The sequence below is a fragment of the Phoxinus phoxinus genome (assembly GCF_949152265.1).
Source record: "Phoxinus phoxinus genome assembly, chromosome: 22".
Lineage (NCBI taxonomy): Eukaryota > Metazoa > Chordata > Actinopteri > Cypriniformes > Leuciscidae > Phoxinus > Phoxinus phoxinus.
Window position 1 is genome coordinate 12,284,250 of NC_136897.1, and position 27,760 is coordinate 12,312,009.

At 37.5% G+C, this 27,760-nt stretch overlaps 2 protein-coding genes across 2 annotated transcripts; one reads left to right on the forward strand and one right to left on the reverse strand.

The window, feature by feature from the left end:
• The first annotated feature begins 39 nt into the window (after positions 1-39).
• On the forward strand, positions 40-5,063 carry mrpl45 (mitochondrial ribosomal protein L45). The gene is made up of 8 exons (XM_079597203.1): positions 40-174; positions 436-628; positions 2,676-2,793; positions 2,888-2,986; positions 3,885-3,933; positions 4,036-4,185; positions 4,263-4,436; positions 4,675-5,063. Exons 1-8 carry the CDS (start codon positions 112-114, stop codon positions 4,771-4,773), a joined length of 945 nt encoding a protein of 314 aa, XP_079453329.1. The 5' UTR covers positions 40-111; the 3' UTR covers positions 4,774-5,063.
• Positions 5,064-6,485: 1,422 nt separating this feature from the next.
• gpr179 (G protein-coupled receptor 179) lies at positions 6,486-27,287 on the reverse strand. The gene is made up of 11 exons (XM_079597174.1): positions 25,981-27,287; positions 25,373-25,481; positions 17,880-17,976; positions 16,047-16,258; positions 15,809-15,877; positions 14,296-14,405; positions 13,554-13,792; positions 12,344-12,482; positions 12,161-12,263; positions 11,480-11,629; positions 6,486-9,962 (listed from the first exon to the last, which is right to left on the reverse strand). The coding sequence occupies exons 1-11, from the start codon at positions 26,871-26,873 to the stop codon at positions 6,495-6,497; spliced, it is 5,589 nt and encodes a 1,862-aa protein (XP_079453300.1). The 5' UTR covers positions 26,874-27,287; the 3' UTR covers positions 6,486-6,494.
• Between the last annotated feature and the right edge of the window lie 473 nt (positions 27,288-27,760).

Here is a 27,760-nt window from a genome sequence, read left to right on the forward strand (position 1 = left end):
ACAAGCGTAATAAGAGGTCAGATACTGTAGTGCCTCTCCTCTCCACCGGAGGGCGCTGATGACAGATCCGCACTTGTTCGCCATTAATCAGAAGAAGTCGGTTGGAAGAACATGGCGACATCCATTTGTAGGACGTTGAAATACTTTCAACCGATAACATGTCAAAATATTAAGGTATGGAATTATTAAAATAATACCCCTACAGGGCACATACATTTGAATGTGTAAGTTAATGCGGCCCGCATAACTTCAGTGAACTGAATTATATTTATTGAGTGTCAGCTAGAGACCTCTGTTATAAATGTTTGGGTGATTTATTTCCTTGTTTTGTTTTTTAAGTAAATGCTACAGCTTTTGTAAAAAAAAATAAAAAATCAAATATTAATTTTAATGTATACTCATTTATTGCCAAAATCCCTCTTTCGTATAACCCAGTGTGCCGCGTCGTTGCTGGACGTGCGGTTGGTTCCGGTGTTGGTTCCGATCCGCACGAAGAAGCGCTTCTTCATTCCTCCAGCGGTGAATGTGAAAGATAAAACACAGGCCGAGCAGGAGGTTAAAGCCCGGGCTGCGGGTATGGTGGTCCGACAGCAGTACACAGAGAGACCCATCAACATCTCGTGCACAGGTACGCATGTCAAACTACTGTCATTGTGCACAAATGCAAACTCTTACATTCAATACACTCCTACTAATCATTTAGTAATTAATAGTAGCCTAAATTACTTACACACAACTTTTAGAAATTTGCACAATAATTTTCAATGTCAGATGTAACTCACACAAGCCTTCCATTCAAAGCGTTTATAAAGGGCTATTTCACCTATAAATGAAAATTCTGTCATTAAGTACTCACCCTCATGTCATTCCAAACCCGCAAGAATTTCGTTCATTTTCGAAACACAAATGAAGATATTTTTGATGAAATCTGAGGGGTTTCTGTTCCTCCATTGACAGTTACGCAACTACCACTGATGCTTCAAAAAGTTCATAAAGAGACCGTAAAACTAACCCATATAAATTGAATGGTTTAGTCAATTTTCTGAAGGGACTCGATCACTTTATATGAGATGAACAGATTTAATTTAGGCTTTTTTTCACTAATAAACATTTATCAACTCGCACATCAGTTGTGTTAAACAGAAGCTCAAGCATGTTCGCTTGACTTGCGAGAACAAATGAGGTTCGGTTAAGCTTCTGTTTAGGTTCGCTGATCAATGTTTATATGTGAATAAAAGCCTAAATTCAATCTGTTCATCATCATATGAAGCGATGGATTCTCTTCAGAAAATTTGGATTAAACCTCTCAATTCATATGTATTAGTTTTATAATTCTTTATGAACTTTTGGAATCATCAAAGTGGTAGTTTTGTAGACTGTCAATTGAGGGATGGAAATCTCTGAGATTTAATCAAAATGATCTTCATTTGTGCTTTGAAGATGAATGAAAGTCTTATGGGTTTGGAACGACATGAGGGCGAGTAATTAATGATCGATTTTTTGTATTTTTTTTGGGTGAGCTATCCCTTTAAGATCATCGCATGAAACATTTAATAAAATCAACACATTTATTCAGCAAGGACGTATTAAACTAAAGTAATAAAAATGGACAGTAATCACCTGTAATGTCACAAAAGCTTTCTATTTCAAATAAATTCTGTTCTTTTAAACTTTCTATTCATTAAAGAATCCTGAAAAAAAGTATCACGGTTTCCACAAAAATATTAAACCGTTTTCAACTTTGTTAAAGGAACACGCCGACTTTTTGGGACTTTAGTTTATTCACCGTTTCCCCCAAAGTTAGATAAGTCCATACATACCCTTTTCATCTCCGTGCATGCCGTAACTCTTTCTGACGCACCCACCGCTAGCCTAGCTTAGCACAAAGACTGGAAGTGAATGGCTCCAGCTAGCATACTGCTCCCAATAAGTGACAAAATAACGCCAACATTTTCCTATTTACATGTTGTGATTTGTATAGTCACAGCGTGTCCAAATAAGAAGGTCACATGAGATACAGCCATCATCTAACCGTATACATACTGGGAACTATATTCTCAGAAGACGAAGCACTGCTACTTCTGCGGAGTGATTTGCTCACAGCACCTGAGAAGCCCCGTGGTGAGGAGCAGAGAGTTCGCTCAGAGTGTTGCGCTAATCACTCCGCCCAAGTAGCAGTGCTTCGCCTGTTGAAAAGTCAGCGTGTTCCTTTTAATAACCAAAAAATTTTCTGAAGGATCATATATGGCACTAATGATGCTGAAAATGTAACTTTGCCATCACAGGAATGCATTACATTTTAGACAAAGTTATTTTGAATTGTAATAATGTTTGAAAATATTACAGTTCTACTGTATTTTGAATTTTAAAAAATGCAGCCTTGGTGAGCATAGAAGACATACAAAAACATTGAATACATTTAAAAAAATCACACCAACCCCCTAACGTTTGAATGTTAGTGTACTTTCAGCCAAGTGTGTCCAAACCTTTTACTGGTTCTGTATTAGTACATCAAGTTTTGTGATATACGTCTAGTTTTTTGTTCAGATTCATCTTCAAAACCTTGAAGTCTTGAGCATTGCTCTTCAGATGTTTAGATGATAAATGGTTACATAAGTGATGTTGGATTTTCACATTATGGTTAGTCATCGAATGTGATCTTTTTTTTTTTTCAGCTGGCATCTTTGATCCGTACGTTCCTCCTGAAGGAGATGCTCGCCTCTCCACTCTGTCCAAAGAAGGTCTGAAACAGCGCACAGAACAGCTGCGTCAGAGTGCAGCGTCACAGCTGTCGTAAGGCCCACCTCTGCCTCAGTGTTTCCTACTGCCAGTCAAATCCAACAGAACTATGCTGGGCTAATATTGGTATGGTTTTCTGTTTTTCCAGGATTCGTAAAATAAAGGATCATGACCCCGATTTCTCCTCTAAAGCATTTCCAGGACTAGCTCAACAGATCTTCGTAGACGCTCATGCAGCGCTCACACAGTAAGAAACCAATCTCATTTTATCAACAATAGTTACTGCTTCAGAGTTGACTGTACTGTTAGATTTTTTCAAATGTTTTTGAAAGAAGTCTCTTCTGCTCACCAAGGCTGCATTTATTTGATCCAAAAACAGTAATATTATAAAATTTGTAAAAATACCTGTTTTCTATTTGAATATATTTTAAAATGTAATGTATTCCTGTGATGGCAAAGTTGAATTTTTAGCATCATTACATATATTTAGAAATCATTCTGATATGCTGATTTTCTGCTCAATAAACATTTATTATTATATCAATGTTGAAATGGAAATCCTTTGTAGCATTATACACTAGCATTTAAAAGTTTGGGGTCAGTAAGAATTTTTTTGGAATGAAATTAACACTTTTATCCAACACGGATGCATTTAATTGATCAAAAGTGACAGTGAAGACATTTATAACATTAAAAGCTTTCTATTTCAGATAAATTCTGTTCTTTTAAACTTTTTATCATCAAAGAATCATGAAAAAAATATTTACACAACTTTTTTCAACATTAATAATATAATAAATGTTTCTTGATCATTAAATCAGCATATTAGAATGATTTCTGAAGGATCATGTGACTCTGAAGACTGGAGTAATGGTGCTGAAAATTCAGCTTTAGTCACAGGAATTTCAAAATATATTCAAATATAAAACAGTTATTTTAAATTAAAAAAATATTTCACAATATTCCTGTTTTTAGTGAATCAAATAAATGCAGCCTTGGTGAGCAGTATTAACTTTCAAAATCATAAAATCTTACCCATCTAAAACTTTTGAACAGTGTATGTGGTGTTCCTTGTCTTTTCCAATTTCCCCCACTTATAACATCTATATTAATCATGTATTTGCATAAATGTCCTCTTTCCACAGATTTAACAAAGAAAAGCTCCATTCTTTGGTGACAGAGAGGTGTTACCCTGTAAGTAAATCTGTGTATTAATAATTCAATATGAATTATAGTGCAGTGTGTCTTTGTTCAGCATTTCAGATTATCCAACCTGTGTGTGTGCATGTTTTGCAGGAGATGGTTCGGGGGAACCGCTATAAGACTCTACGCTGGCACTTCATTGAATCACTGGAGCCGCCACGGGTGGTCCATACACGGTGTCCTGACATGATCAGCAAGGGTAACCTGTACGGCCAGGTGACTGTCCGCATGCATTCTAGACAGGTGAGTGAAGAAGAATGGGATTATGTGGGAGTACAGAGTTTGGGCTCATGATACCACTTCATTAATCCATCTCTCAGACATTAGCAGTCTATGACCGTTTTGGCCGGTTGATGATGGGGGATGAGGATGAACCCAGAGACGTGCTGGAATACCTAGTGCTGGAGAGGCATCTGGTCAACCCTTATGGATGCTGGAGACTTCACGGCAAGATTGTTCCAGCATGGGCTCCCCCAAAAGATCCCGTTGTTAAGGTAAATGACTGCTATTTGTTTCCATAAAAGTGATCATTTACTTCATATATATATATATATATAGCTGTATTTTGTACTGACTTTTTCCAAGATATAAGAGTTTTTTTTAATACTTTATATGCAATTTAAAAACAATCTAATAAATGTGGTGGGTTTGGATTAGGTGTGTGAAGGAGCAAAATGTGGAATTTTTAAAAGTGAGAGATGTTACTTAATATCTGACATCTGATTTCAACAGACTGTCATGATTCCTGGTCCTATGCTGAAGCCCGGGGATGAGTTTGAGAGTCTGAATTACCAGGTACCAAAGCCGAAGGCAGTGCAGTGGTATAAGTAATTCTGAATGTGGTGCCTTACTCCACCCAACACAGGTCCACTCTGTACAGACTGATTCCTGATCATTAAAATAAATATTACTGTATTTATAAAACCTTGGGTTGTTGTTTTTCCCACCACATTTCATTAAAACAAAGTTAATTGAACTCAAGTACTTTTAAATACATGCACATATTGATTTGTTACCTACAGTGATCAACATGATGTTAATTCATTACACGTGGAACTGGACGAAATCAAAACCTTGCAGTTGAAAAGTTTATTTCAGAATGCTTAATTGACAGAGTTTCAAGAATATAAAAATAAAATGTTGCATTTTTTTATTTTGACAGAAGTTAGTGGAAACTTTATTTGGCTACTGTTGAAAATTGACTGTTGGTTCTTACAAAAATCTTACTTCATACAAAAGCGCAGTCTTTGTGTTCCTGGTTTGAAAAGCTAACATTGCAAGTACATTCAAAATCACAGAATAACTCAAAAACAAACTCTAACTCTGGTAGGAATTATAAATGCAATCTAATGGTCATTACTTGTGCTAATCTCTAGTTATTTTAAGAAGAACGCAGCATGTAAAAAGGTTGAATTAAACACGTTTTGTAAACCCTCATTTAGTTTCACATGCTCACACAATGGGACTTAAAATTGTATTCTAAAAAAAACACAATAAGAATGTTCTGGACTAAACCACTCAATTCACAAATCAAATTTAAATCATTTTTTCTTAAAGATCAAGAGTTTGGCCTAGATAAAGATTATATTGTATGACCATTTTACTGTCATTTTACTGCTATTTGTAATTCAAAGTGCTATAAACAATATTATGAAAGCACAACGCTCACAACGGTTATAAACCTAGGTTCTGTGAATAAAGCCTAGTTTTTTCCACAATCATAAACCTTGTTGGCCCTTGTATCACTTTGCACTTTAAGGTTTGCTAATATTTAGTTGACTGATGTTTTTGGAGGGTGGAGTTTTGGAGGAGAAGGTATGTGGTTGGAAATGCCTGAAATCACACAATTACAACACTGTTGTATTAAAGTATGTTATATGGATATGTAGTAGCCGATACAGTAAAGTGTTACCTTTTTTTAATTAATAATTTTTGAATGGGACTTCTTATCAGAAAATACTTTGGTGAGATCATGTAGATTTGTAAATTGTTAACCAGTCTTGTTGAAATGCCTTATTTGAGAATTTGAAGTAAAACTTATAACTTGTTTGTATAAACCATTTGAGTAATGCAGAGACTAAAGATCTGTTTAAAATATGTAGCAATGAACAGTAGCAACATGGATCTATAACACCATCCAGAACACCTTGTCTCTTCACTTACTTGCTTGATAATATTAGTGCAATGTTTTTGGACTGAAAATGTGTAGAATTAAACTTTCTAAATGTTCAGGTGATACAGGTTTTACTGACAATATAATCTACATAGCCATACGAACACAAATGCACACAAAACAATACCAAATTAAATGGGGGTTTGTTTTAATGTAAGGCTGAAGGGAAATGTGCACAGGAGAGCAGTCTGTCTTGATATCAGCCAGTCTTCAATTTATTAAGCAGAGGGAGATGGTTGCCGTTCTTAAATGACGGTCAGTGAAATGTGCTGATGGCAGTGGTGGGACATTCTGCATAAAGCTGAAATGTGTGAACAGTGGTCCATTTTGTAATAAGCCTTTCAAGGTATATAAAGCACAATGATACTGCCCTTGTGGGTCACAAGTCTGAAGGAAAGATGAAGGCCTCGGCAGCAGTTTCTGCATCATCGTCATCTTCCTCTGGTATCGTCTCCTCCCAAGTGAAGACATCTGAGTTATCATGCATTTGCATAGATTCTTGTCTGCCCCCTTCCATTTCCCAAGGGCACATTGCGTCACGCCGAGCCAGAGGTGGGTTAACCCTCGTCTCTTCTGCGGCCTGTGTGCGTGTGTCTGAAGGGTGTATGTCTTGGGCAGTTTGACTTTTGCTGCTTTCTGTTGTTGCTGCTGTTCTTACGTCATTTTCCAAGGGACTGACAGATTCTTGACCACTGTCTTGCCTTTTTGATGGGGCAGCATGAGTGCAGTCTTGTGGCACTATTTGTTGGGGTGATGCTTTTGCCTCCCATGGACAGACATTTGAATAGACACTTTCTTGCTTTAGCAAGGTTTTCACTGGCTCACCTGTCTCCCATGGACAAACATCTGCAAGAACACTATCTTGTTTCTGCAAGGCTTTCGAGGGCTCTCCTGTCTCCCATGGACAAACATCTGCATGGACACTTTTTTGTTTCTGTAAGGCCTTTGTGGGCTCTTCTGTCTCCCAAGGACACACATCTGCATGAACACTATCTTGTTTCTGCAAGATCTTTGTTGGCTCTTCTGTCTCCCATGGACAAACATCTGTACGCACACTATCTTGTTTCTGCAAGATCTTTGTTGGCTCTTCTGTCTCCCATGGACATACATTTGTACGCACACTATCTTGTTTCTGCAAGATCTTTGTTGGCTCTCCTGTCTCCCATGGACAAACATCTGTACGCACACTATCTTGTTTCTGCAAGATCTTTGTTGGCTCTCCTGTCTCCCATGGACAAACATCTGTACGCACACTATCTTGTTTCTGCAAGATCTTTGTTGGCTCTTCTGTCTCCCATGGACAAACATCTGTACGCACACTATCTTGTTTCTGCAAGATCTTTGTTGGCTCTCCTGTCTCCCATGGACATACATTTGTACGCACACTATCTTGTTTCTGCAAAATCTTTGTTGGCTCTCCTGTCTCCCATGGACATACATTTGTACGCACACTATCTTGTTTCTGCAAAATCTTTGTTGGCTCTCCTGTCTCCCATGGACAAACATCTGTACGCACACTATCTTGTTTCTGCAAGATATTTATTGGCTCTCCTGTCTCCCATGGACAAACATCTGTACGCACACTATCTTGTTTCTGCAAGATATTTATTGGCTCTCCTGTCTCCCATGGACAAACATATGCATGAACACTTTTCTGCTTCTGCAAGGTCTCGACAGTTTCACTTGTCTCCCATGGAACGACATCTCCACAGACACTTTCTTCTTTCTGTATGGACTTCACAGACTTGTTTGTTTCCAATGGACACACAATTACACTAACAGTGTCTTGGTCTACTTGCATTGATTCCTTGTTCGTAGCACCTTCCCTCTCTAACTTCTCAGAATCCTCTACTTCCCATGGACAGACATTTGCTTTCTTAGTCATTGTCTCTTTTAAAGAGGATCTTGTAGTGTCTTTTGTTTTTGACTCTGTCTCCCAAGGATTAACAGGTGGTGGTGGTTCAGGGAAATCATTTTCTTCTTGTTTCAGTGTTTCACTTGTTTCAACGGAACATGCAGCTCTCTGAGCTGGTTCTTGGTGTACTGGACTTACATGAACATAAATGACCCTTTCACCAGGTTTTATTGTGTCACTAGGAGTTTGGAGGAGGATGGATCCCTGTCTAACCTGAGAGCTATTTGTGTCTATTACATAAGAAGGGCATGCTTCAGGCTTTACATTTACCTGCTTCTGGGTGTCTCTAGACATAGGGACTTCAACAGTGGTATTACATATATTGTCTTCTGTGATTTTTGATGGGTCAGTGTCGGTTTCCCAAGGACAGACATCAGCACATATGCCCTTGGTTTGTAATTGCTCTACTTCCACAACTTCCCAAGGACAGACATCAGAAATGCTGGTTTGATGAAAAGGTTTTGGGACATCCCATGGACACCTTTCAGTATTAGGAACAGACAATAAAGAATTTAGTTGGGACTCAACGCCAACATTACTTACTGCCATAGAGAGTACTTGCTTGTCACTGTATTGTCTTTGTAATACACTGTCGTTTGCATTTTGCTTCTTGACTTCCAAGATAACCTCCTCTGACTCCCATGGACAGATGTGAACTGGAGCAGTATGTTTGGGGCTCTTTTCAGGAGAATCTGTTGATGGCAGCCGTATTGCTATTTGCTTTACGAGGCAAGGTTTTGTGCCTATGGTAGTCATAGCCCGCCTGTGTGCCTGCGGGGTACGTTTGTCTGAAGCTGCACTGCCTGGGGACAATCTCGTGGATGTGGACAGGGATTTTTGTAGTGTTCCCTCCTTAACATGACTTTCTTGTAGGCTTTTCTCTTTGCTCATACTTCTTCCAACTTCCCCAATGCTTTTTGCTGTAAGGAGATTTTGGGTAGCAGAGCGGAAAGAGAACGCCCGAAAATCCTTTGGCTTGTTGGAGACCGTAAGTGGCGACCCTGGAGCACTACAGGAGATTGGAGGCTTGGGTTTTGTGTAATCAACATCTGACTGTATACCATTGCCAGTTTCTGTTGCAGTGGGAGAAGGAGGTGGTAAGTATTCCCAAGGACAAACATATATTAGCGTTGGTGACGAGGTAGCTCCAGGTGATTTGGGTTCTTCTTGATTTGATAGAGAATATGTGACATGTTTCTGATTCTTGTTTGCAGGCTGCTCCTCTGGAACCTCCCATGGGCAGACCTCTGCCTTGTCAAATGACTCTGAGAGCAAGGCACTTGAAGTCTGCTTCTTTATGTCGACATCCACAGTTAGCTGGGGCTTTTCTGCTGGGGCAGCTTTGCCATGAAGTGACACATTTTCAATGCTTCTACAAGGAGTCACAAAGCGATGGTCATTTCGTTCTATATAGCTGAGTGACTTTTGAAACCTGGTTGGCTCGGGAAGTAGAAGGTTAGTGTCTAACGATAGATTGTGGGCACTGGCAGACTTACAGATCAGCAATGTTGTATTGATGGATCCTGTGTCAGAATGTTGTGAAGCCCTTCTGTCTGTTATGCTCTTTATGGAGCAGTTTAAAAGGGAGACCTCTCTATCTGGGGTACAGTCATAGGCACTATGGGACTTTCGCAGTTTTGGAGATGGCTGCATTAAAGTTTCATTCATCGTGTTAATCGTGTTAATGCTTGGGGTTTGATGACATTTGTAATAGGATCCGGATCGGGTTATAGTTCCTATTGCAGCACTGACATCCTTGTCTTCACGGCTGCATTGCCTGCTTAAACTTTCTGGAATCTCAGTGATCCGTTTTATAAGCGATCGTCCAATACTGAGGCGAGAGCTGCGCTTCTTTGGAAGGTGGGGATTGGTGTTTGCCATCCTCTTGGTCTTGTGGACTTCCAACTGAGAATATAGTTTCTTCAGCTCATCCTGGTGTAGAGGAGAAAAAGGGTTTCAGTTGAGGAAAGTAATTGGGAGCAATACAGTAGGACGGTTTTTGTGATGGTATGTACTGTACAAAACATGATGTTCAAAAGGCACCAAATTACAGGGTAATATTTCAAAAGAGGACAAGTTAAAGGTAAAGGAGGAGGAGGCTAGCAAAAGTACAGTAGTTTTTTTGTAAGTTGATTTTTAATAATAAAGATGCTCAGGGCATGTTGGCTTATGGGGACCCAGGTTTGAGTCCCATTCCCCCCTCTCCCCCCTTGCTACACTCTTCTTATTTAAAAATATCACAGAAAACTAGCTTTATTTATCTTGTAATTTATGAGCTTTTTGTTATGTTTATTTAAGTTCCGGGTATACTTCATTTCCCACATTCTGCTCCGTCTCGTGCACTGTTGTGTCAGCACAGCTTTCAAAGTATACTCAACCTTGGATGGGTGAGTTCAACACATGCGCTATAAGCTACAATTGCTTTTTTTATACTCTACCAAACATCAGAGGCCACCACTGAGTCTTGTCATTTGCGGATAGAAGGTAAGTAGTGGTTCCGCCATTGTATGCAAAGATTAGAACATTGTATGCAAAGAAACAAAACAAAACTATATTGAAGAATACTGTTTTTTGTATTGTTCCTTCTGTATATTTCTTTTACCCCTTTCACACAGAGCGTTAATTCCAGAAAATTTCCATATAATTGCTAGAGGCCTTCTGTGTGACCGCGAACATGTTCCAGGATTGATCCCGAGATGGGGACTTAATAACATTGCCGTAATCAATCCCACAACGCGCCCTGTGTGAACAAAAGGCAGAACCAATGCCATTAGGGTTGTGTCGTAGTAATGACGCTGAAGCTGAGATGGTTCGCCAGCTTAGTGGAGCGGTACGCGATGCGCTATGATCGAATCAGAAAAAAATCTCAAACCTGGTTTCTCAAAAGAGAAATCGCTGATCAAATGCAAACTTAGACGCTGCGGACACATTACACATCACATCCTGATGTCTCTTGTCTTTATGGGATGTGCGTGAACGCACGCACAGATTCCAGAAAATCACTGGCAGTGTGAATGAATCAAAATCAAACGATCCCGGGACAAATCCCGAGATTATTATCAGTGTATTTTATGGAATTCTGTGCATATTGCCACCTAGTGGACTCTTCTGTCTCAACATTCACCTTGCACATGCTCTGTTGTACACAACACAAAAAAATTGGACTGCATGCAGACCTGATGACAAAAATGATGTTGCACAGACAGTGCACGGACAGTCGCACAACGCAGACGGACAAAGTATACATTGAGCTTTTGTGTAACGTTTATTAAAATATATTATATGAGAGTTTAGATTTAGTTAATATTAGTTTGTTCACCAATTTACTTTACTGAAAATGTACTTACTAAGTAGACATTGTCATTAAGTGTTAGTGTGTGTCCTTTTCTTAAAATGGAAGTGTGAGCATGCGCGTGTTAGTAGGGCTGCGGCAGGGCAAAGTGTTTTACCCGAATGTCATCAGGGTCCAGGCTGTGGTCACTCCAACAGTTAGAGGTGAAACTATTGTTGAGGTAAGAACACGAGCGTCGCAATTCCACTTCATCCTCGTATACCTCTGCAGCTATTTCCTCTCGGCCTGGCCGTGACATGTGAAGAAACTGCAACAAACACCAACGCTGATTTGTACATGGGTATAAGCTACACAACAAATGTGAGAAATGTGACAGGATTTAATAAATAGAATCTAGTTTGCATGTTTATGCTATGTATTAAAAATATGTATTTTGCTGGAAATGTACATACTTTTGAGTGTGTAATAAAAAGTGTATTTTTGTAGGGTATTCTACTACATCATAAAAGTTTTTCTTTGTGTTGCCACAAACCTCTCCTCTTCTGCTACGCAAACAGTTTTTCGGTGATATTTGCCAGCAAGCATGCATAGATGCACACTTCAGAATTCATCATGCAAGCTCCATTGGCTTACTATTTTTAATATACTAAAATTCTAATCAGGCATAATATTTAGGACATTACAGTATGTGAATTAGGAGTGAAATAGAAGTGTTTTATGTGTTATTTATATAGCTAACTGTGATTTACCTACTACAATTGGATGACATTTAAAAAATAATTAATGAATAGGTTAAAAAACGTTGCAGGTAAAAAATGATACTTTATACAGTAGCTACCTTAGGTACAAAAAGCAGGCCGAGTGTTACAGTAATTGTGACATGCGTGTGAGCGAAGAACAGCAAGAGCATCCAGTCAGGATGAATCGATGGCCTGGCAAATCTGCAAGTGACAAGAACAAAGAAGTCAACAGAACAAACTCTGTTGTTTGTGTTAAAGCAAAACAACTTTATTCCCCCCACCTGAGAAGATGAAACACGGAGGAGAGGAGTAGCTCATTGTGGATAGCGATGCTCATGTAACGTGGTTCGTGAAATGCTGAAGGTACCGTCTTCACTGCACTGCACAGGAAACTGCCCCAGCACAGAAACATCAGCTCCGCTGAGAGTGAAAAACTACTTTATTTTTTATTTCAAAGGTTTTGTTTGTCACATACACAAATGTACACAGCAGAAGAAACTTTTTATGAGGAAAAAGGGTGGAAGGCCAATATTAATTTTTCATTTGTATTATTTATTCTTAGGGTTACTCCATTTGGTTTGAGCCAATGTTACCTTTTCAAGGTCAAAATATCTATTATTTAATGTTTTCTTTAACAAAAAATTATGTTGGCACAATTGTAAATGTTTATAGAGGTTCTCTCTGAGCTATAATTTCCTGTTTAATGGTTTTCTTGACAAGTTACAATAGTTATCACAATAGTTTTGATTAAGTGCATGCCAAGTAACGCAAGTTTTTTCCCTAAAAATGTTAACCTTGAAATTACAATCTTCAGACAGTTACCCCAACTATAATTTTGAACCCTATGAAAATATCAAAATGACTTTAACTTAAAACGTTAATCATGGAAGACATGTATTTAAGTTGTATGAATTTTATAACTTTATAACTATATAAAGTTAGTTATAAAGTTATAAAATTTTATAATTTTATAACTTAACAAGTCCAGGCTAAAATGTGAGCATCAAATCAAAATGGAAGAAAGCTATTTACGTACAAGCACCAACAGAAGAAGGGATATGTATTTAAAAGAAAATATACAGTGTTAAGTATTATAGGCTAGTGCAGCAGTATAAAAAAGCAAGGTTAATGTTGTGTAAGCTGTCTGAATATGCCAGAATGGTTGTATAAATCTATTTTATCTCCTGGTGTCATTTCAGTTCAGTTCTTCATTTACTTAGTCTAATTTATGACATTATAGCAGTAACATCATTATTTTTGTGGTATTTTATTAGTATGGCAGGTAGTGGTTAATGCTGAATCATATCCAATGACAATGGTACTGTGTTCAAATCATCAACTAAATGCTTCAAAGAACATTAAATTATCCAGGAGCATTCATCCTTTCATTTGTCTGATCTACTAATGTGCCCCAATTTCAATTAATCTCTCTGCCAGACACCCAAGAAAACCCATGGACTACTGCCACCAGTCAGGAATGACATCACTTACCCACGGCCATCATGTAGTCCCACCGGTCCAGGTCGCACACGTTGAAGCCTTGTCCTTCTGAGGTGGAGGAAATGATCAGCAGTGGAACATTTCGGTCTCGATTCTGCAGGACGCCAACTGTCCATGCACACAGGAACCAGCTGACAGTAAGCACTATAACTCCCAGCATCCTCAGCACACCCGTGGTGGTGATGTACGGCACTCTCTGGGCTGTACGCGACAGGAAAACCCTCAGAACCCTGGAAATATGGCGCATCACATTCATTTTGGGAGTTTAAATGGGTTCCCTTATCAGCTTTTTTTTTTTAACAGATCACAGACTTCTGGTGTAGTCTTAAAGGTGCACTCAGTTATTTTTTCCAAAAAAAATACATACAAAACTTTTGAAAAAAGTAATAAAAAGTTAAATTATGTGCACTCATCTGTAGCTTAATAAAAGCTGTTTAAATTTACCAGCAGCGGTTCAACTCATGGAGGCCGACATGTAGCGACCTTGTTGGACACGTTTGTTAAGGAACTAATTTGATTCTAAATTCTACAATGGAGACATTCAATTAATTCATATTCTACAATTCTACAATAAACCAGTACCGCTAAATCACATGAATAATTACTGAGTGCATCTTTAAGTGCCTTAAGAATAGCATCTTATTACACAACATTTCATCTGACAGATGTGCAGGTGGGACAGTTAGAAGGGAGGGTTGAGTTTGATAAAGGACTGGACTGAAGTGCCACAGACCGGTACATCTTGAGCGTCACAGTTCCATAAACAATGGCAAAGCCAAGCAGACGGACCCAGCGGAGAAGAATACACCGGAAAGTGCTGGGTTTGAAGTATAAAATGAAGACCTGAAAACAAGAATAAAATTAACTGATATTATTGGTGGAAGGTGCAAAAATGCTTATTATACAATGCATAATGATGAAAAAAAAAATGATTCTGTGATTATATTTTCAACCTCATGTTGTTCTAATCCCACATGACAAAATTCGTTAAGAACTCTCTTATGTTCACCAAGGCTGCATTTATTTTTAGTATTTTGGAAAGTAAAACAGTAATATTGTGAAATATTGTTACAATCTAAAATAACTGTTTTCTATTCGAATATATTTTAAAGGGGTGGTTGAGTATGATTTCACTTTTCTAACTTTAGTTAGTGTGTAATGTTGCTGTTTGACCATAAACAACATCTGCAAAGTTACAACGCTCAAAGTTTAAAGCAAAGTAAGATATTTGCTAAAAGGACTACAAAAGACTGGTAACATTCCTCCCGGGTTAGTGACATCACCAACCCTAAAATGTACATAAACACCGCCCGGAAACATGCAGTCCATGTTGAGAAGAGGAAAAGTTGTTGTATAAGAGTACTTGTGAGTCAGCTCAAACTTTAGCATCTGTCTTTTCACATGCAATAGAAAGTCACTCTGTGTGCATCTCACAACAGTTCCTATACGAGCGATTTATAGATTACCATGACAGAATATCCTAATTGAAGATAGTTAACTCCACATCAGCAAAACCAATTCATCAACTACCATTCAGAGACGTCTTGTTGCGTCCTGTTTAATTAACAGGATCAATTAAATAATAATGAATTTATGTTTAAATTATTAAACATAATTTAATGTTCTTTGAAGCATTTAGTTGATGAATGCATCCTGTTGCATTCTACATGTTGTCACTTCTGCTTGAGTCTCTCCATCTTTGTCTGACTCCGTTTTAACATTGAAGGCAGAACAATTTCTGTCATTTTAGTGTGTCTGCGGCAGCTGCTAACACACACTTGAAACTCCGCCCTCTGCATCAGCTCATTTGCATTTAAAGGGCCAGGCACAAAACGGTGCGTTTTTGCTAACCCTCAAAAAGTGACAACTTTAACATGCTATATAAAAATATATGTGGGGTATTTTGTGCTAAAACTTCACACACACTCTGGGGACATCAGAGATTTATTTTACATTATTTTACATTTTACAAATGCCCATCTAAAAAGGGCATTTTATCACCCCTTTAAAATGTAATTTATTCCTGTAATGGCAAAGCTGATTTTTCAGCAGCTGAAACGTTTCTTCAGTGTCACATGATCCTTCAGAAATCATTTTAATGTGCTGATTGCTCAGTAACTCTAACCTAGTAAACAAGTAACTGTGTGATTTCTTGATCATTTTCTGCCTCCTAAGTGCCACCCATGCTATTATGATTTCAACTGCAGTGCAGTAATCTGAAAAGAAGCTTTGAATCCCACACTCACTGGAAAGTAAAGCAACAGAGAGCCACACAGGATCATTTCCAGCAGCAAAAGCCCTGACGATCGGATCCGCTGAGAGACAGAAAGATGGTGAGAAGTGGAGAGGGGAAGCAGAGGTGAAATTACAGAAGTACATGTGGGACCTCTTTGCCTGAAATGATGCATCATAACACGTGGCATTGTAAGATATATCATGTTAAGATATACCGCATATCATATTAATCGCGTGCTGAAATCTTACCTTGGTTCTTCTGCACTGATATGCTACCAGCATGCTAATAAGCACAAGGACCATGAAGAGACCCTGCACTGTCAGGACGCCCGTTCTCAGGAGCCAGTCTTCCTGCACCCAACACGGGCCTCCGTCCTCACACTCAGCACAGCCAGGCCAACAGGGCAGACACACAGGGACTTCTGGGTAACAAGCTTGGGTACTATTCACACGGTTGTTCCCTGTAACACCATATATCATCATTTTTCTTTTTTAAATAACCCCATTTTAAGTGTATTTAATTAATACTTTCACCGTGACCTATATAATCATACAGCTTAATCGTCAAAAATACAAATAACTTGAGTTGCATTAATTATGCACTTTAGTCTAAAATCTCTCTGTTTGGATGGGGGTGTCAAGGGCCTAAAATGAACACTCGTCAAGCGCCAAATGCGAGTAAAAACTACTGTTGGCGAGTATATGAAACGGTGTCAGTCGCCAGTTGGCCGGTAACATTTTTATGAATTCTAACGATGCAAGACATGAGAACATGAACATAAACAGATGTGAGCCAGTGCTGCATCGTCACGAAAGTTTAAGCGTTGCCCATTTAAATATTTAGCGCAAGAAGACACGAAAGGGAACTCAGTTTATTTGTGCGCACAAACATGAACACTTGAACAGACATATTCAAACCAAATTATGTCAAAATGCCAGTCTTGCAAGTATCTTCGTAAACATAGTCAGTTATGTCTTAAGTGAACTTACTGTAAGTACTGATGTTTATCAGTATATTAGACCCGTGAATTAGCTCTTAAAGTGACAGCAGCCTAATATTCCTGCTCCTGTCTGTGTTTTTAACTGGGTGGGACAGGATTGTGTGTGAGCCTGAGGGTGGTTGCGAATACAATGCTATATATTGTAGTATACTATGTATTGTTTATATGCAATATATGCAATTTTAATTGTACATTGAGGTTAATTTATCAACATGTTTTCATTCTTAAAATCTACTATAGTACAATTTTAATAGATTGTTAACCCCGAGATTCTTCACGTCAGTGAATAAATAAATAAATCCCCTTTAACTGTTCGTGTGCCCTCATGGTCAGTTGGTAAAACTTTTGTTAAACATGTCTGGGTTCTAGTCTGCCCTCGTATAGGTTTCTCAGAGAGTCTCCGCAACAGCTTTTCGCGATAGATTGAAGCGTTCGTCTGCGAAGACTTGATGCTGTGCACAAGCCTGATAACAGCGGCAATGGACACCCAACATGATTTCAAAAACATCTCATTCCAGCGCCAGATCGCCTCTTATTTAACAAACGAACAAAATTAATATTCTGCTAGTCAACTGGAGATGTTGCATTTGCATTTGGTACATCCATGCCACAAGATGCTTCAAAAAGTGGTGGGGACAATATCAACTCTGGCAAAAAGTGGTGGGGACAAATTACGCCTATATGGTTTTTAATATTATTTAAACAACAAAAGACAAATAAAATCCCTCAGCTCAAATCCCTCAGCTCTACACTGAATAACTTGTTACTTTAATAAGGATTAATCTGTTTTGTGCCTGGTAAAAAAATATATTTATGGCCGGTAAAAAGTTAGTTTTAGGCCCTATCGTTTTTGCCATATATACATAAAGAGAGGAAAAGCTCAATAGTTCCAAAGAAAACAGGAAAAATTCTGTACAAAAATACATCAAAGCTAATGTTTCAATGCCTTTCTCCAATAAATTACCCAATCATTAATTGAGATACTTTTATATGGCATCATGTTAGATATATCTAATTAAATAAGTCTAAAACCACTGTATAGACCCACTTTGCAACTGATTTTTGTTTATTTCAAGCTTACTTTTGTTTTGAATGTCTGGAACTGGACTGTAGTAGCCCTTTTTACATCGGCAGCAGTACTGACCCATCCGGAAGCCCTGTTGTGGGATGGGCTCACACTATGGGGAAGAGAAAGAACGAGAGGTGAGGTCAAATGGCTTGCTCCTAGAAAGGGGAAATCAACACAGATGTTTCTGCCAGTATGATTGTGTTCTCTCTGCTTTCTGCCATTAATTGCATGTGTGGTCTCTCATCGGCAGTTTATCTGTGAGAGTCGGCTGACCCACACATCAGACTCACTCTGAGTTAATCTAAGCTAAATCCTAAATGGAGGGGTAATACCTCTATTGGCAGAGCTTTATCTTTTTATTCAAGGAAATCCAGCACTGTTCACATACATTTTATGTTTTCACTTAAGAACAAGATTCTTGTTTAGAGGATATTGTCCTCTTGAAGAGGAGCAATTGAGAATAAATAAAAGAATAATAATTACTTAGACGCTATGTATCTCTTATTCAGTATCTATTCAGAAAAATGGTTTTGTTGATTCTTAAAGTGGAGTAATGTTTTATTTTACAGATATTTACCGTGTCAAGTAATTCTTCTGGGAAACCAGCACTTTACCGAGCAGTGTGTAACCTTTAAAATATACATGGGACTATATCATAGATCATGTCAGTTTAATGTTATGACACAAAACTGTTCTATTAATACGTTGCTCCTTAGGCGGATCAACTCAATTCTCATTAAATTCGTTCAGTGTGCCAAATCCTGCCGTTGCTTAACCTGCCAACACCTGTGAGCTTGTGCTCAGGTAGGTCAGGATGATGGGGGGAAGGGGGGGGGGGGGGGGAAGGGGTGTGTATGAGCCTCCGCCTTCTGGGAGGGGGTCAGTGTGTGTGTGTGTGTGTGTGTGTGTGTGTGTGTGTGTGTGTGTGTGTGTGTGTGTGTGTGTGTGTGTGTGTGTGTGTGTGTGTGTGTGTGTGTGGCAGGGGGGGGGTATGTGAGCATCACAGGATTATCAGCCTAATCCTTCAGATCATCCTGCACCCAGTGCTCACATCTTTAAATAGAAGGTCTGGATGAAAGTGGGAGTATGATGATGGAAAAAGTGGGAGCTGGAAATGGGAAATGTAGCCTATATAACAGTCCAGCAACACAATGAGTAAAGCAGGTGATGTTTTAATGTTTCTTAATAATAACCCAAAATAATATTGAGATGCCAGATCTGAAGGCAACAGGCATTATGAAATGTGTAGTATTAAAGGTAAAAGGATTGTTAACCCAAAAATTAACTTTTTTTTCATAATTTACTCACTGGCATGTTGTTCTAAACCTGTTTGACATTCGTAAGTGAAAAACAGACAAAAATATTTTGAAGAATATTGGTAATCAAACAGTTTTGATTACAATTGACTTCCACTGTATGGACAAATACATTTAAAAAAGCATGTGTGTCCGACAAAGGGAATAAAGTCATACAGATTTGCAACAACACAAAGAGTAAGTTTTGACAGAATTAAATTTTTTAGGTGGACTACCCCCAGTAATGGCCTAAGTACATATAATCTCAATTGTGTAAATTAGTAAGGAATGTCAATCCAAAAACATGACGATATAATTTACAGGAAAAAATATTAGAGGAGAGCATGATAACACAATTCTAATGCTATCATAACAGCTACATTACAGTGGAGAATGAAACATGCTCACAAAGACACTTACAAAAATAAATCACTTCACCACAAATGTCCTCTTGACATTTAGTGACAGTGTTTTGAGTGGATCTCTGAATGTGTTCTGGCCCTGCTTGTTCCTGGTTAGTGAAATCCTCCCATTCAGCCTATATATATCATTCTGACCGTCTGAAGAAGAGCTCTGAACCTACAATATAGCAGCTTCTTATGACAATGAAAACAGATTGACCTTTAAAGTCATTTTAAATACCCGAATTGTGTTAAGAACCTGCTTTCAGTTTTTATATATATATAAAAAAATGCCGGTGATACTTTACAATAAGGCTCTATTCATTAGCTTTATGCATTATGTGAGCTAACAATCTTTATTAATCTATGTTAATTACTAAATATACTAATACATGTTTAATACTAATACAAAACAATGGGACCGCAGAAGTCGTACAGGTTGGGAACAACATAAGGTTAAGCAAAAAAAATCTTTTAATTTGGGGTAACCTTGCCCTTGTGAAAAAGAAGTGTGCTTAATTGTATTGAAAGCGTACTTTTTTTGTGCTTAATATCATAAAAGTATACTTTTTGAAAAGTGCACTTGCAGATAATATAATATAGTTCAAATTAAATACCACTTAAGTGTACTTAAAGGGAATGCACTTTAATGACAATATTTCTTAACACACTTAAGTGCACTTTTTACAAATGCACTTTGTAATAATGTCTAATTAAGTTTAACTTAAAGTAAGTACACTTTAATCACAATATTTCTTAACACACTTAAGTGCACTTTTTACAAATGCACTTTGTAATAATGTCTAATTAAGTTTAACTTAAAGTAAGTACACTTTTATCACAATATTTCTTAACACACTTAAGTGCACTTTTTACAAATGCACTTTGTAATAATGTCTAATTAAGCTTAACTTAAAGTAAGTACACTTTCATCACAATATTTCTTAACACACTTAAGTGCACTTTTTACAAATGCACTTTGTAATAATGTCTAATTAAGTGTAACTTAAAGTAAGTACACTTTCATCACAATATTTCTTAACACACTTAAGTGCACTTTTTACAAATGCACTTTGTAATAATGTCTAATTAAGTTTAACTTAAAGTAAGTACACTTTTATCACAATATTTATAAACACACTTAAGTGCACTTTTTACAAATGCACTTTGTTATAATGTCTAATTAAGTTTAACTTAAAGTAAGTACACTTTCATCACAATATTTCTAAACACACTTAAGTGCACTTTTTACAAATGCACTTTGTTATAATGTCTAATTAAGTTTAACTTAAAGTAAGTACACTTTCATTACAATATTTCTAAACACACAAGTGTCAGTTTTCTACATAATATTTGACAATAAAATGTAATTTATGAGAGGAGTTCTTTATTTAATATTAATGTATTGTACTTTACATCTGTGTAGAGAATACTTTTAATATCATTATGTTGATCTAAGTAAATTAAACACATTTAGTTGTGAGCAAAGTTAAACAAATCTAAACAAAATTAAATTGCATTTAAATTCAGTTAAAATACATTTCATTTAAATTAGACTACACTACACTATAAAAATGATTGACTTTTAGTTAGGTGAATGAATCAAGTTTTGTGAACTTACAGAGTCTAACAACACAATGAGTTTGAACAGAAATTAAAAAGCTGAAATATAACCATGCATGAAATATATTAACTTTATTTAATGCGCATGCGCCAGAAATACTACGTCACGATGACGCACTACTTCACTAGAGTTTGAAAAATGCACTGTTATGTTTCTGTAATCGCGATTCGTGAGGAAAGGAAACTGAAGCTGCGCAATCAGGAAGAGAACGCCACGTTTGATTACAGATGAGACGTTATACTGCAATAATGAGTCAAGTAAGTATATCTTGATGCTTTCTTTATTTTAAAATTTTCACCGTAACATGGCAGTTGTTATTGCGATTAAGAGTGTAACACATTAAATTATTTTCATCGCAGACAGACGCAATAGACTCGGGAGGTGAATTAATCAGGTTTTCAATAATTTATCTATGATTGCATTCTAATAATTTCTTACATCATAATATGTTCGCGTGTGGGTGTGTTCGACGAATTTGGCTGCTGAAAAAATATATAATTTAATTAAACCGACTTTTTAAATCATTTAAACATTACTAAATGACAAATTTGCTAAATACAGATCCAATATTGTAACACTCGAAGACATTTATATACATTTAATACATATAATCAATGTTATAACCACCATAAATATTTAATATATCACTCTAGAAATAATGCTTGTAATGTAGCATTATTTTTTTATTTTTGCATTTGAAGAGTGAGTTGTTCAGTTACTATTTGTTTTGGAATATGTTATTTTTTTGTGCTTATCTTGAGTTACACGTTCATTTTGCAGGATCAGTTCATATGTGATTGGAGAGACAGTGGAAGCGGTGTGGAATCACAGGCCTGTATTGATGAGGTGATGTTAACGTTACATAATTTGTCATGAATTGTTGCACAGACAGCACACCCTGATCAAGCTGAAACACTGCTATCAAGTCACTTACTATCCCTATAGCTTTTAAATACTTTAAATCTTCTCCATTTGTAAGTAATAAATTCCCACCTGTGCATTTACAGATGCCCCTATAATCATCATATATTTTACAGGTATCAAACCAAAGGAAGAGGGCCGCAGAATTGCTGTGTCAACCGTGGTACCAGTAAATACAGGAACATCCTTCATGAAGATTTGCGCGGTAAGCTGAAACTTACAAGCCAAGATGAGGAAACGTTTGCATGGGTCTTGGGTATGGAAGTAAAATAATGGCAAATGTTTTTGAAACAAAAAAGCCTGTTGAATTGCACTACTTGAAAAAAAAAAAAATGCATTGCATTAACTATGCTTGCATTTTAATGCATTGTATTTTTAGGGCTTGCATTGGGTTGAAATTTAAGCTGTGAATATTTCCATTAAAAACATTTCAAACCCATTTTCATTATTAAAAATCCAATAATCCATATTCACCTTTAATATTTTACTTCAAAAATATTCAAATGGTTTAAAAATACAACCTATAATATTTAACAGGTGATTTTCGGTCAAAAAAATGTTTCCGCTTCGCAAATTCAGTGGTTGGACAGTAAATTCAACTTTAACATCCAGGAACTGCTAGCCTGGAAATCCAGACCCAAATCCGAAAGATTAAGGGTCTGGCATTGAGTAATATAAATCACCCAACTCGAGGGGCGGCACCAAGCATGTATTTGAAAATCTCAATGCACGCAATTGGATAATACTAGTACGACCAATCACAACTAAGCCCCATACGCCTAGCTACCAGCGGAGCTAACTGGTAGATTAGACTCTTGCCGGCAAAACAGTAAAAACATCCTTCTTACAAAGGAACGTTTCGAGCACCGTCTTCTGTTCCTCTTTTAGATAAAAGTCTAACTCGTTCATTGTAGCGGCCAAAGCTGTTTCAAACAACTGGTGTTCATCCACAGCCATCTTGCAATGTTACTAATGACGAATAATTTGTATCATTATTTTCGTCACCGACATTTTTTCACAGACGAAAACGAGAGGATAACTAAATAAAAAGCAGTTTTAAATGACGACAACTATGACGAGAATTTATTGACATTTGATTGGGCAATGAATAAACTGCTTCATCAGGGCAGTACTAAATAAAAAGAGAACACAATTTTTTGTTATCCCTCTTATTACTATAATTATTAACATTTTGCAGATACTGCAAGGTGTATAACTTTAAAGCGCAACTATATCTATCACTTTCATTCAATTGAGCCAAATATAATAATGGACTGGATCTGTTTTTATAAACAATTGTTTTCCTTCTGTTTTTGTTTTCTTTCTTCAAGGTATTTTTTCTGACTTTCCTGCTTCTCTGGAACATTTCCAGAGAGCTTCTGGGACATAGACATAAACAGCACTTTCCAACAACTTCAAAACATTTGGTGACAAACGATTTTGGTTTTCTTGTTTTTATGCCGTTGGAGTTCTTCAGATTTTGTTTTGTTTTTAGACAAACTTACATTCACTGTAATTGAGTAAGATTTTAGAAGAAACCATTTGGTCCTGTTGGTGCTAGTAAAGGTTTAAGAGCTTTAATATTTTTACTTTAATATTAAGTCTCATTTGCTAACATTAGTTTATACATTAGCCAAAATGAACTAACAATGAACAATTTATTTACTGTATTTATTCATCTTTGTTAATATTAGGTGTGTGTGCGCGTGTGTGTGTGTGTGTGTGTGTGTGTGTGTGTGTGTGTGTGTGTGCGTGTGCGTGTGCGTGTGTGTGTGTGTGTGTGTGTGTGTGTGTGTGTGTGTGTGTGTGTGTGTGTGTGTGTGTGTGTGTTATGGGGACCAAATTCCAAATTACCCCAAAAGTAGTAGTACCAGTAAATTACATGGAAACAAAAACAATTTTATATATCATACAGAATGTTTTCTGAAAATGTAAAAATGCATAATGTTTTCTGTGATGTTTAGGTACCTTGGTATTTGAGGAAGAAAATGATTGTGCATATAAGCTTCATTGTCCTCCAGACTCTTTCTAAAGGAGTTAAAGTGTTGTAACTGTTTGTGTTTATGTATAGTGTTTCTTTTGATTGTAACTAGGTTATTAAGAGATTTTTTTTTATTAAAATTTGAAATGTACTAAATTACAACTTTATTATAATTTTTTTTAATTATAAATGTATTTAATTATATAACGAACGATGTACATGTATATTACATTAAAGTATATTTTAGTTCACATTAATTGCGTGTCAGTATATTGTGTAGTGCACTTTAAGTATATTTTAAAGACATTAGAAGCAGTAATGAAAGTAGATATAAAGTTGTATTAAAGTCCCACTTAAGTTGTTCCAAAAAATCACTCTTAATGGCAACTTATTGCATTTTATTTCAACTTAATATGTGATACATTTGAAATTAATTACGCTTAATGTGCATTGAGTGCGCCCAAAACAATACATTTAATTCACACTTAAGTGTATTTTTAACTGACATTAAAGTATATTTTAGTTCACATTAATTGCGTGTCAGTATATTGTGTAGTGCACTTAAAGTATATTTTAAAGACATTAGAAGCAGTAATGAAAGTAGATATAAAGTTGTATTAAAGTCCCAATTAAGTTGTTTCAAAAAATCACTCTTAATGGCAACTTATTGCATTTTATTTCAACTTAATATGTGATACATTTGAAATTAATTACGCTTAATGTGCATTGAGTGCGCCCAAAACAATACATTTAATTCACACTTAAGTGTATTTTTAACTGACATTAAAGTATATTTTAGTTCACATTAATTGCGTGTCAGTATATTGTGTAGTGCACTTTAAGTATATTTTAAAGACACTAGAAGCAATTATGAAAGTAGATATAAAGTTGTATTAAAGTCCCACTTAAGTTGTTCCAAAAAATCACTCTTAATGGCAACTTATTGCATTTTATTTCAACTTAATATGTAATAAATTTGAAATTAATTATACTTGATGTGCATTAAGTGCGCCCAAAAGATTGCATTTAATTCACACTTAAGTGTATACTTTTAAAGTATATTATTTGTGTAATAAGTACACTTTATAAAAGTACACTAAAGTGCACTTTTTTTTCACAAGGGTGATAGAAGGGTTAACTATCCCTTCAACTAATGAATTAAACCTTACTGCAAAGTGTTGCCAAAATTTTAATGAAACTTAATGACATGCACACTGGCTTCGAGACCATCTGCAGTAGGTCAAATATTAAAAAAGTATTGGTCAATAACAGTGTACTCTCACCTCCATGCTGGTACGATTACATTGGTGTGTGTTTGCAAACCAGAAGTCTCCACTGGCACACTGATCCACATTGAATCCCTGGACATTGACATCAATACGGATCACACCCCTACCACCAGAACGCATAGAGAGACAACAAAGATACAGTAGTGACAACAAAGTAACAGTAATGACAGAAGACTTGAAATGAAAATAATGGGATGGTTAACCCAAAAATGGACATTCTGTCATCATTTGCTCAGCCTCATGTCATTCCAAATCTGATGACTCTCTTTCTTCTGTGAAATACAAAACTTATTCAAGTCAAGTCAATGTTGTCCGATGGGGTTCTGTTTCAGACCCCATTGAGTTTCATTGTATGGACAAAAAGAAACAGAAACATTCTTCAAAATATCTTATTTTGTATCCCACAGAAGAAAGTCAGTTATCAAGATGAATAATGAGTAAAATATGACAGAATATCCATTTTTAAGGGGACTATCTCTTAAAAAGGGACTATTCCTTGACTATCCCGTCAAGTGAATGGCCAGAGATGATTGAAAGACATACAAATTTGAGCATGCAAAAACGAGAAACTATTTAAGTTAAGTTGAAGAAAGTGCACTGACCTGAACTCTGGGCTGAGGTCTGGCTTCAATCCGTAAAATGGCATTGAGAGGCTGAGTAACCACCCTGGCAAAAAGCGGCCATCAACACACTCAAGGAAAGGGACTTCGCCCCACTGAACCCCGCTGCTATTGATCACATAACTATCCCCACGTGCCCACTTGGGAGTATCTAGGGTGCTTAGGTCATTTAGAAGAACCCGTTTAGACAAGATATGGAGGGGTGGAGAGCTAGACTTGAATGAATCAAACCAGCTTTGGTCAGGGGTAGGAGGGCGGAAGCTGCTCCAGACAGGCGTCAGGTCCTGCAGGAGAATGTCCTGGGTTGTGCCTTTAGAGGCACGGAGCACCAATTGGGGCTGTTGGATTGTGGGGTCTGCGTCGAATGTTAGAAAAGCTCGTCTGACCAGTCCTGGCCTGTCCCCTTCGAGCATGGCCCGGACCAGCGCGTGGTACCACTCGATATCCTCTCGTACACTTGTTTCTCTCAGCTCACTAGCTTGAAATATCAGGTTGAGAAAGTTGGCCGCATTGGTCAGAGACGCTATGGCTTGGTGCAAGAGAGGGAGAAGCTCTCTAGGCGGAGTTCCCCGCTGAACAAGCAGCTGGAATGTCTGTGTGCAGGTGGAGGAGGACAAGGCGGACGAATCGCCAAAGTAGAGGTAGTTCTCCACGGAAGACCGGTCATCCTCCGTGCTCACTTTTACAGGAGCAGGACTGGTGGGTAGGGGGCTGGGTGACAAGCTGTTCCCTGCTAGGGTATTTGGGTCAGTAAGACAGGGTGTTGGGGTGAACTCCAAGCTGGACGTGTCCTCAACTTCAGACACAGTGAGCTGAGCAGAAAGCAGGCTAGGCAGTAGAAGCAGAAGAGGTAGCACACAAGCACACAGGCCCATCCTTGTAGAAACTGCTCCTCCGATGCTTTTTGTGAAGGAAAAGATCAGCTTTTGCGTTTTCTCACATCCTGAAAGATGCTTTCAAAGTGCAGCCCTCCATGTCTTCTCTTTCCCTGGCTTTGCCTCTTCTCTCCTTTTCTTGTTAACCGATTGACACAGGTGTCAGTGGTGATAGTTTCAGTGCAACCGCACTTTGCTGCCAACTGTGTCAAATAAGTGTGCGTTCACACGCGGACTGACATGCACTACTCATTTTCGAAGATTAAGAGGAAGCTCAACAACATTTATGCTCCATGCGTCCTACAATAAGTTGGTCAGGTCCTTTCTGGATGTGATGCTGGAGTTAACAGGCTTGCAAGAAACTGGAGTGAGTAACAAAGATCAACAAGAAACCGAGAACATGTGGAATACCCCTGTTCCTCTCTCTCTCTGCTTACCTCTTCACTTACTCTGCAGTCCTCCAGTAAATCCCTCCCACTCTCCCATCTCTCTCGCTCCCTCTCCCAATCTCCCAGTTCTGGTGAGTGCTGAGAGAGGCACATCTGTTAATGTTGGATTGTTATGATGAGTGTATGTGCATGAGGATGGATGAGAGGATGGGAGGGTAATCCTCTCGGTTGGGTATGCATCAGAATCTCACCGCTTTGTGGATTAACCCAACACTCCCCGGCTGGGTCAGTCATGAGTGGTCTTTTATGGACTGTGTGTGACATTGTGAATATGTGCATGCAGCGGTTTACAAGTCTGCATCTGTTTGGCAGATGAAGTGCACTGACATGCTAATCTCTGATAAGCAAATTGAGTTTTGAACTGCAAATGTTTTGAGCATCAATCAGGGAAATTAAAAAAATAAAGAAAGAAGAAAGCATGTTGCACATGTGTATACA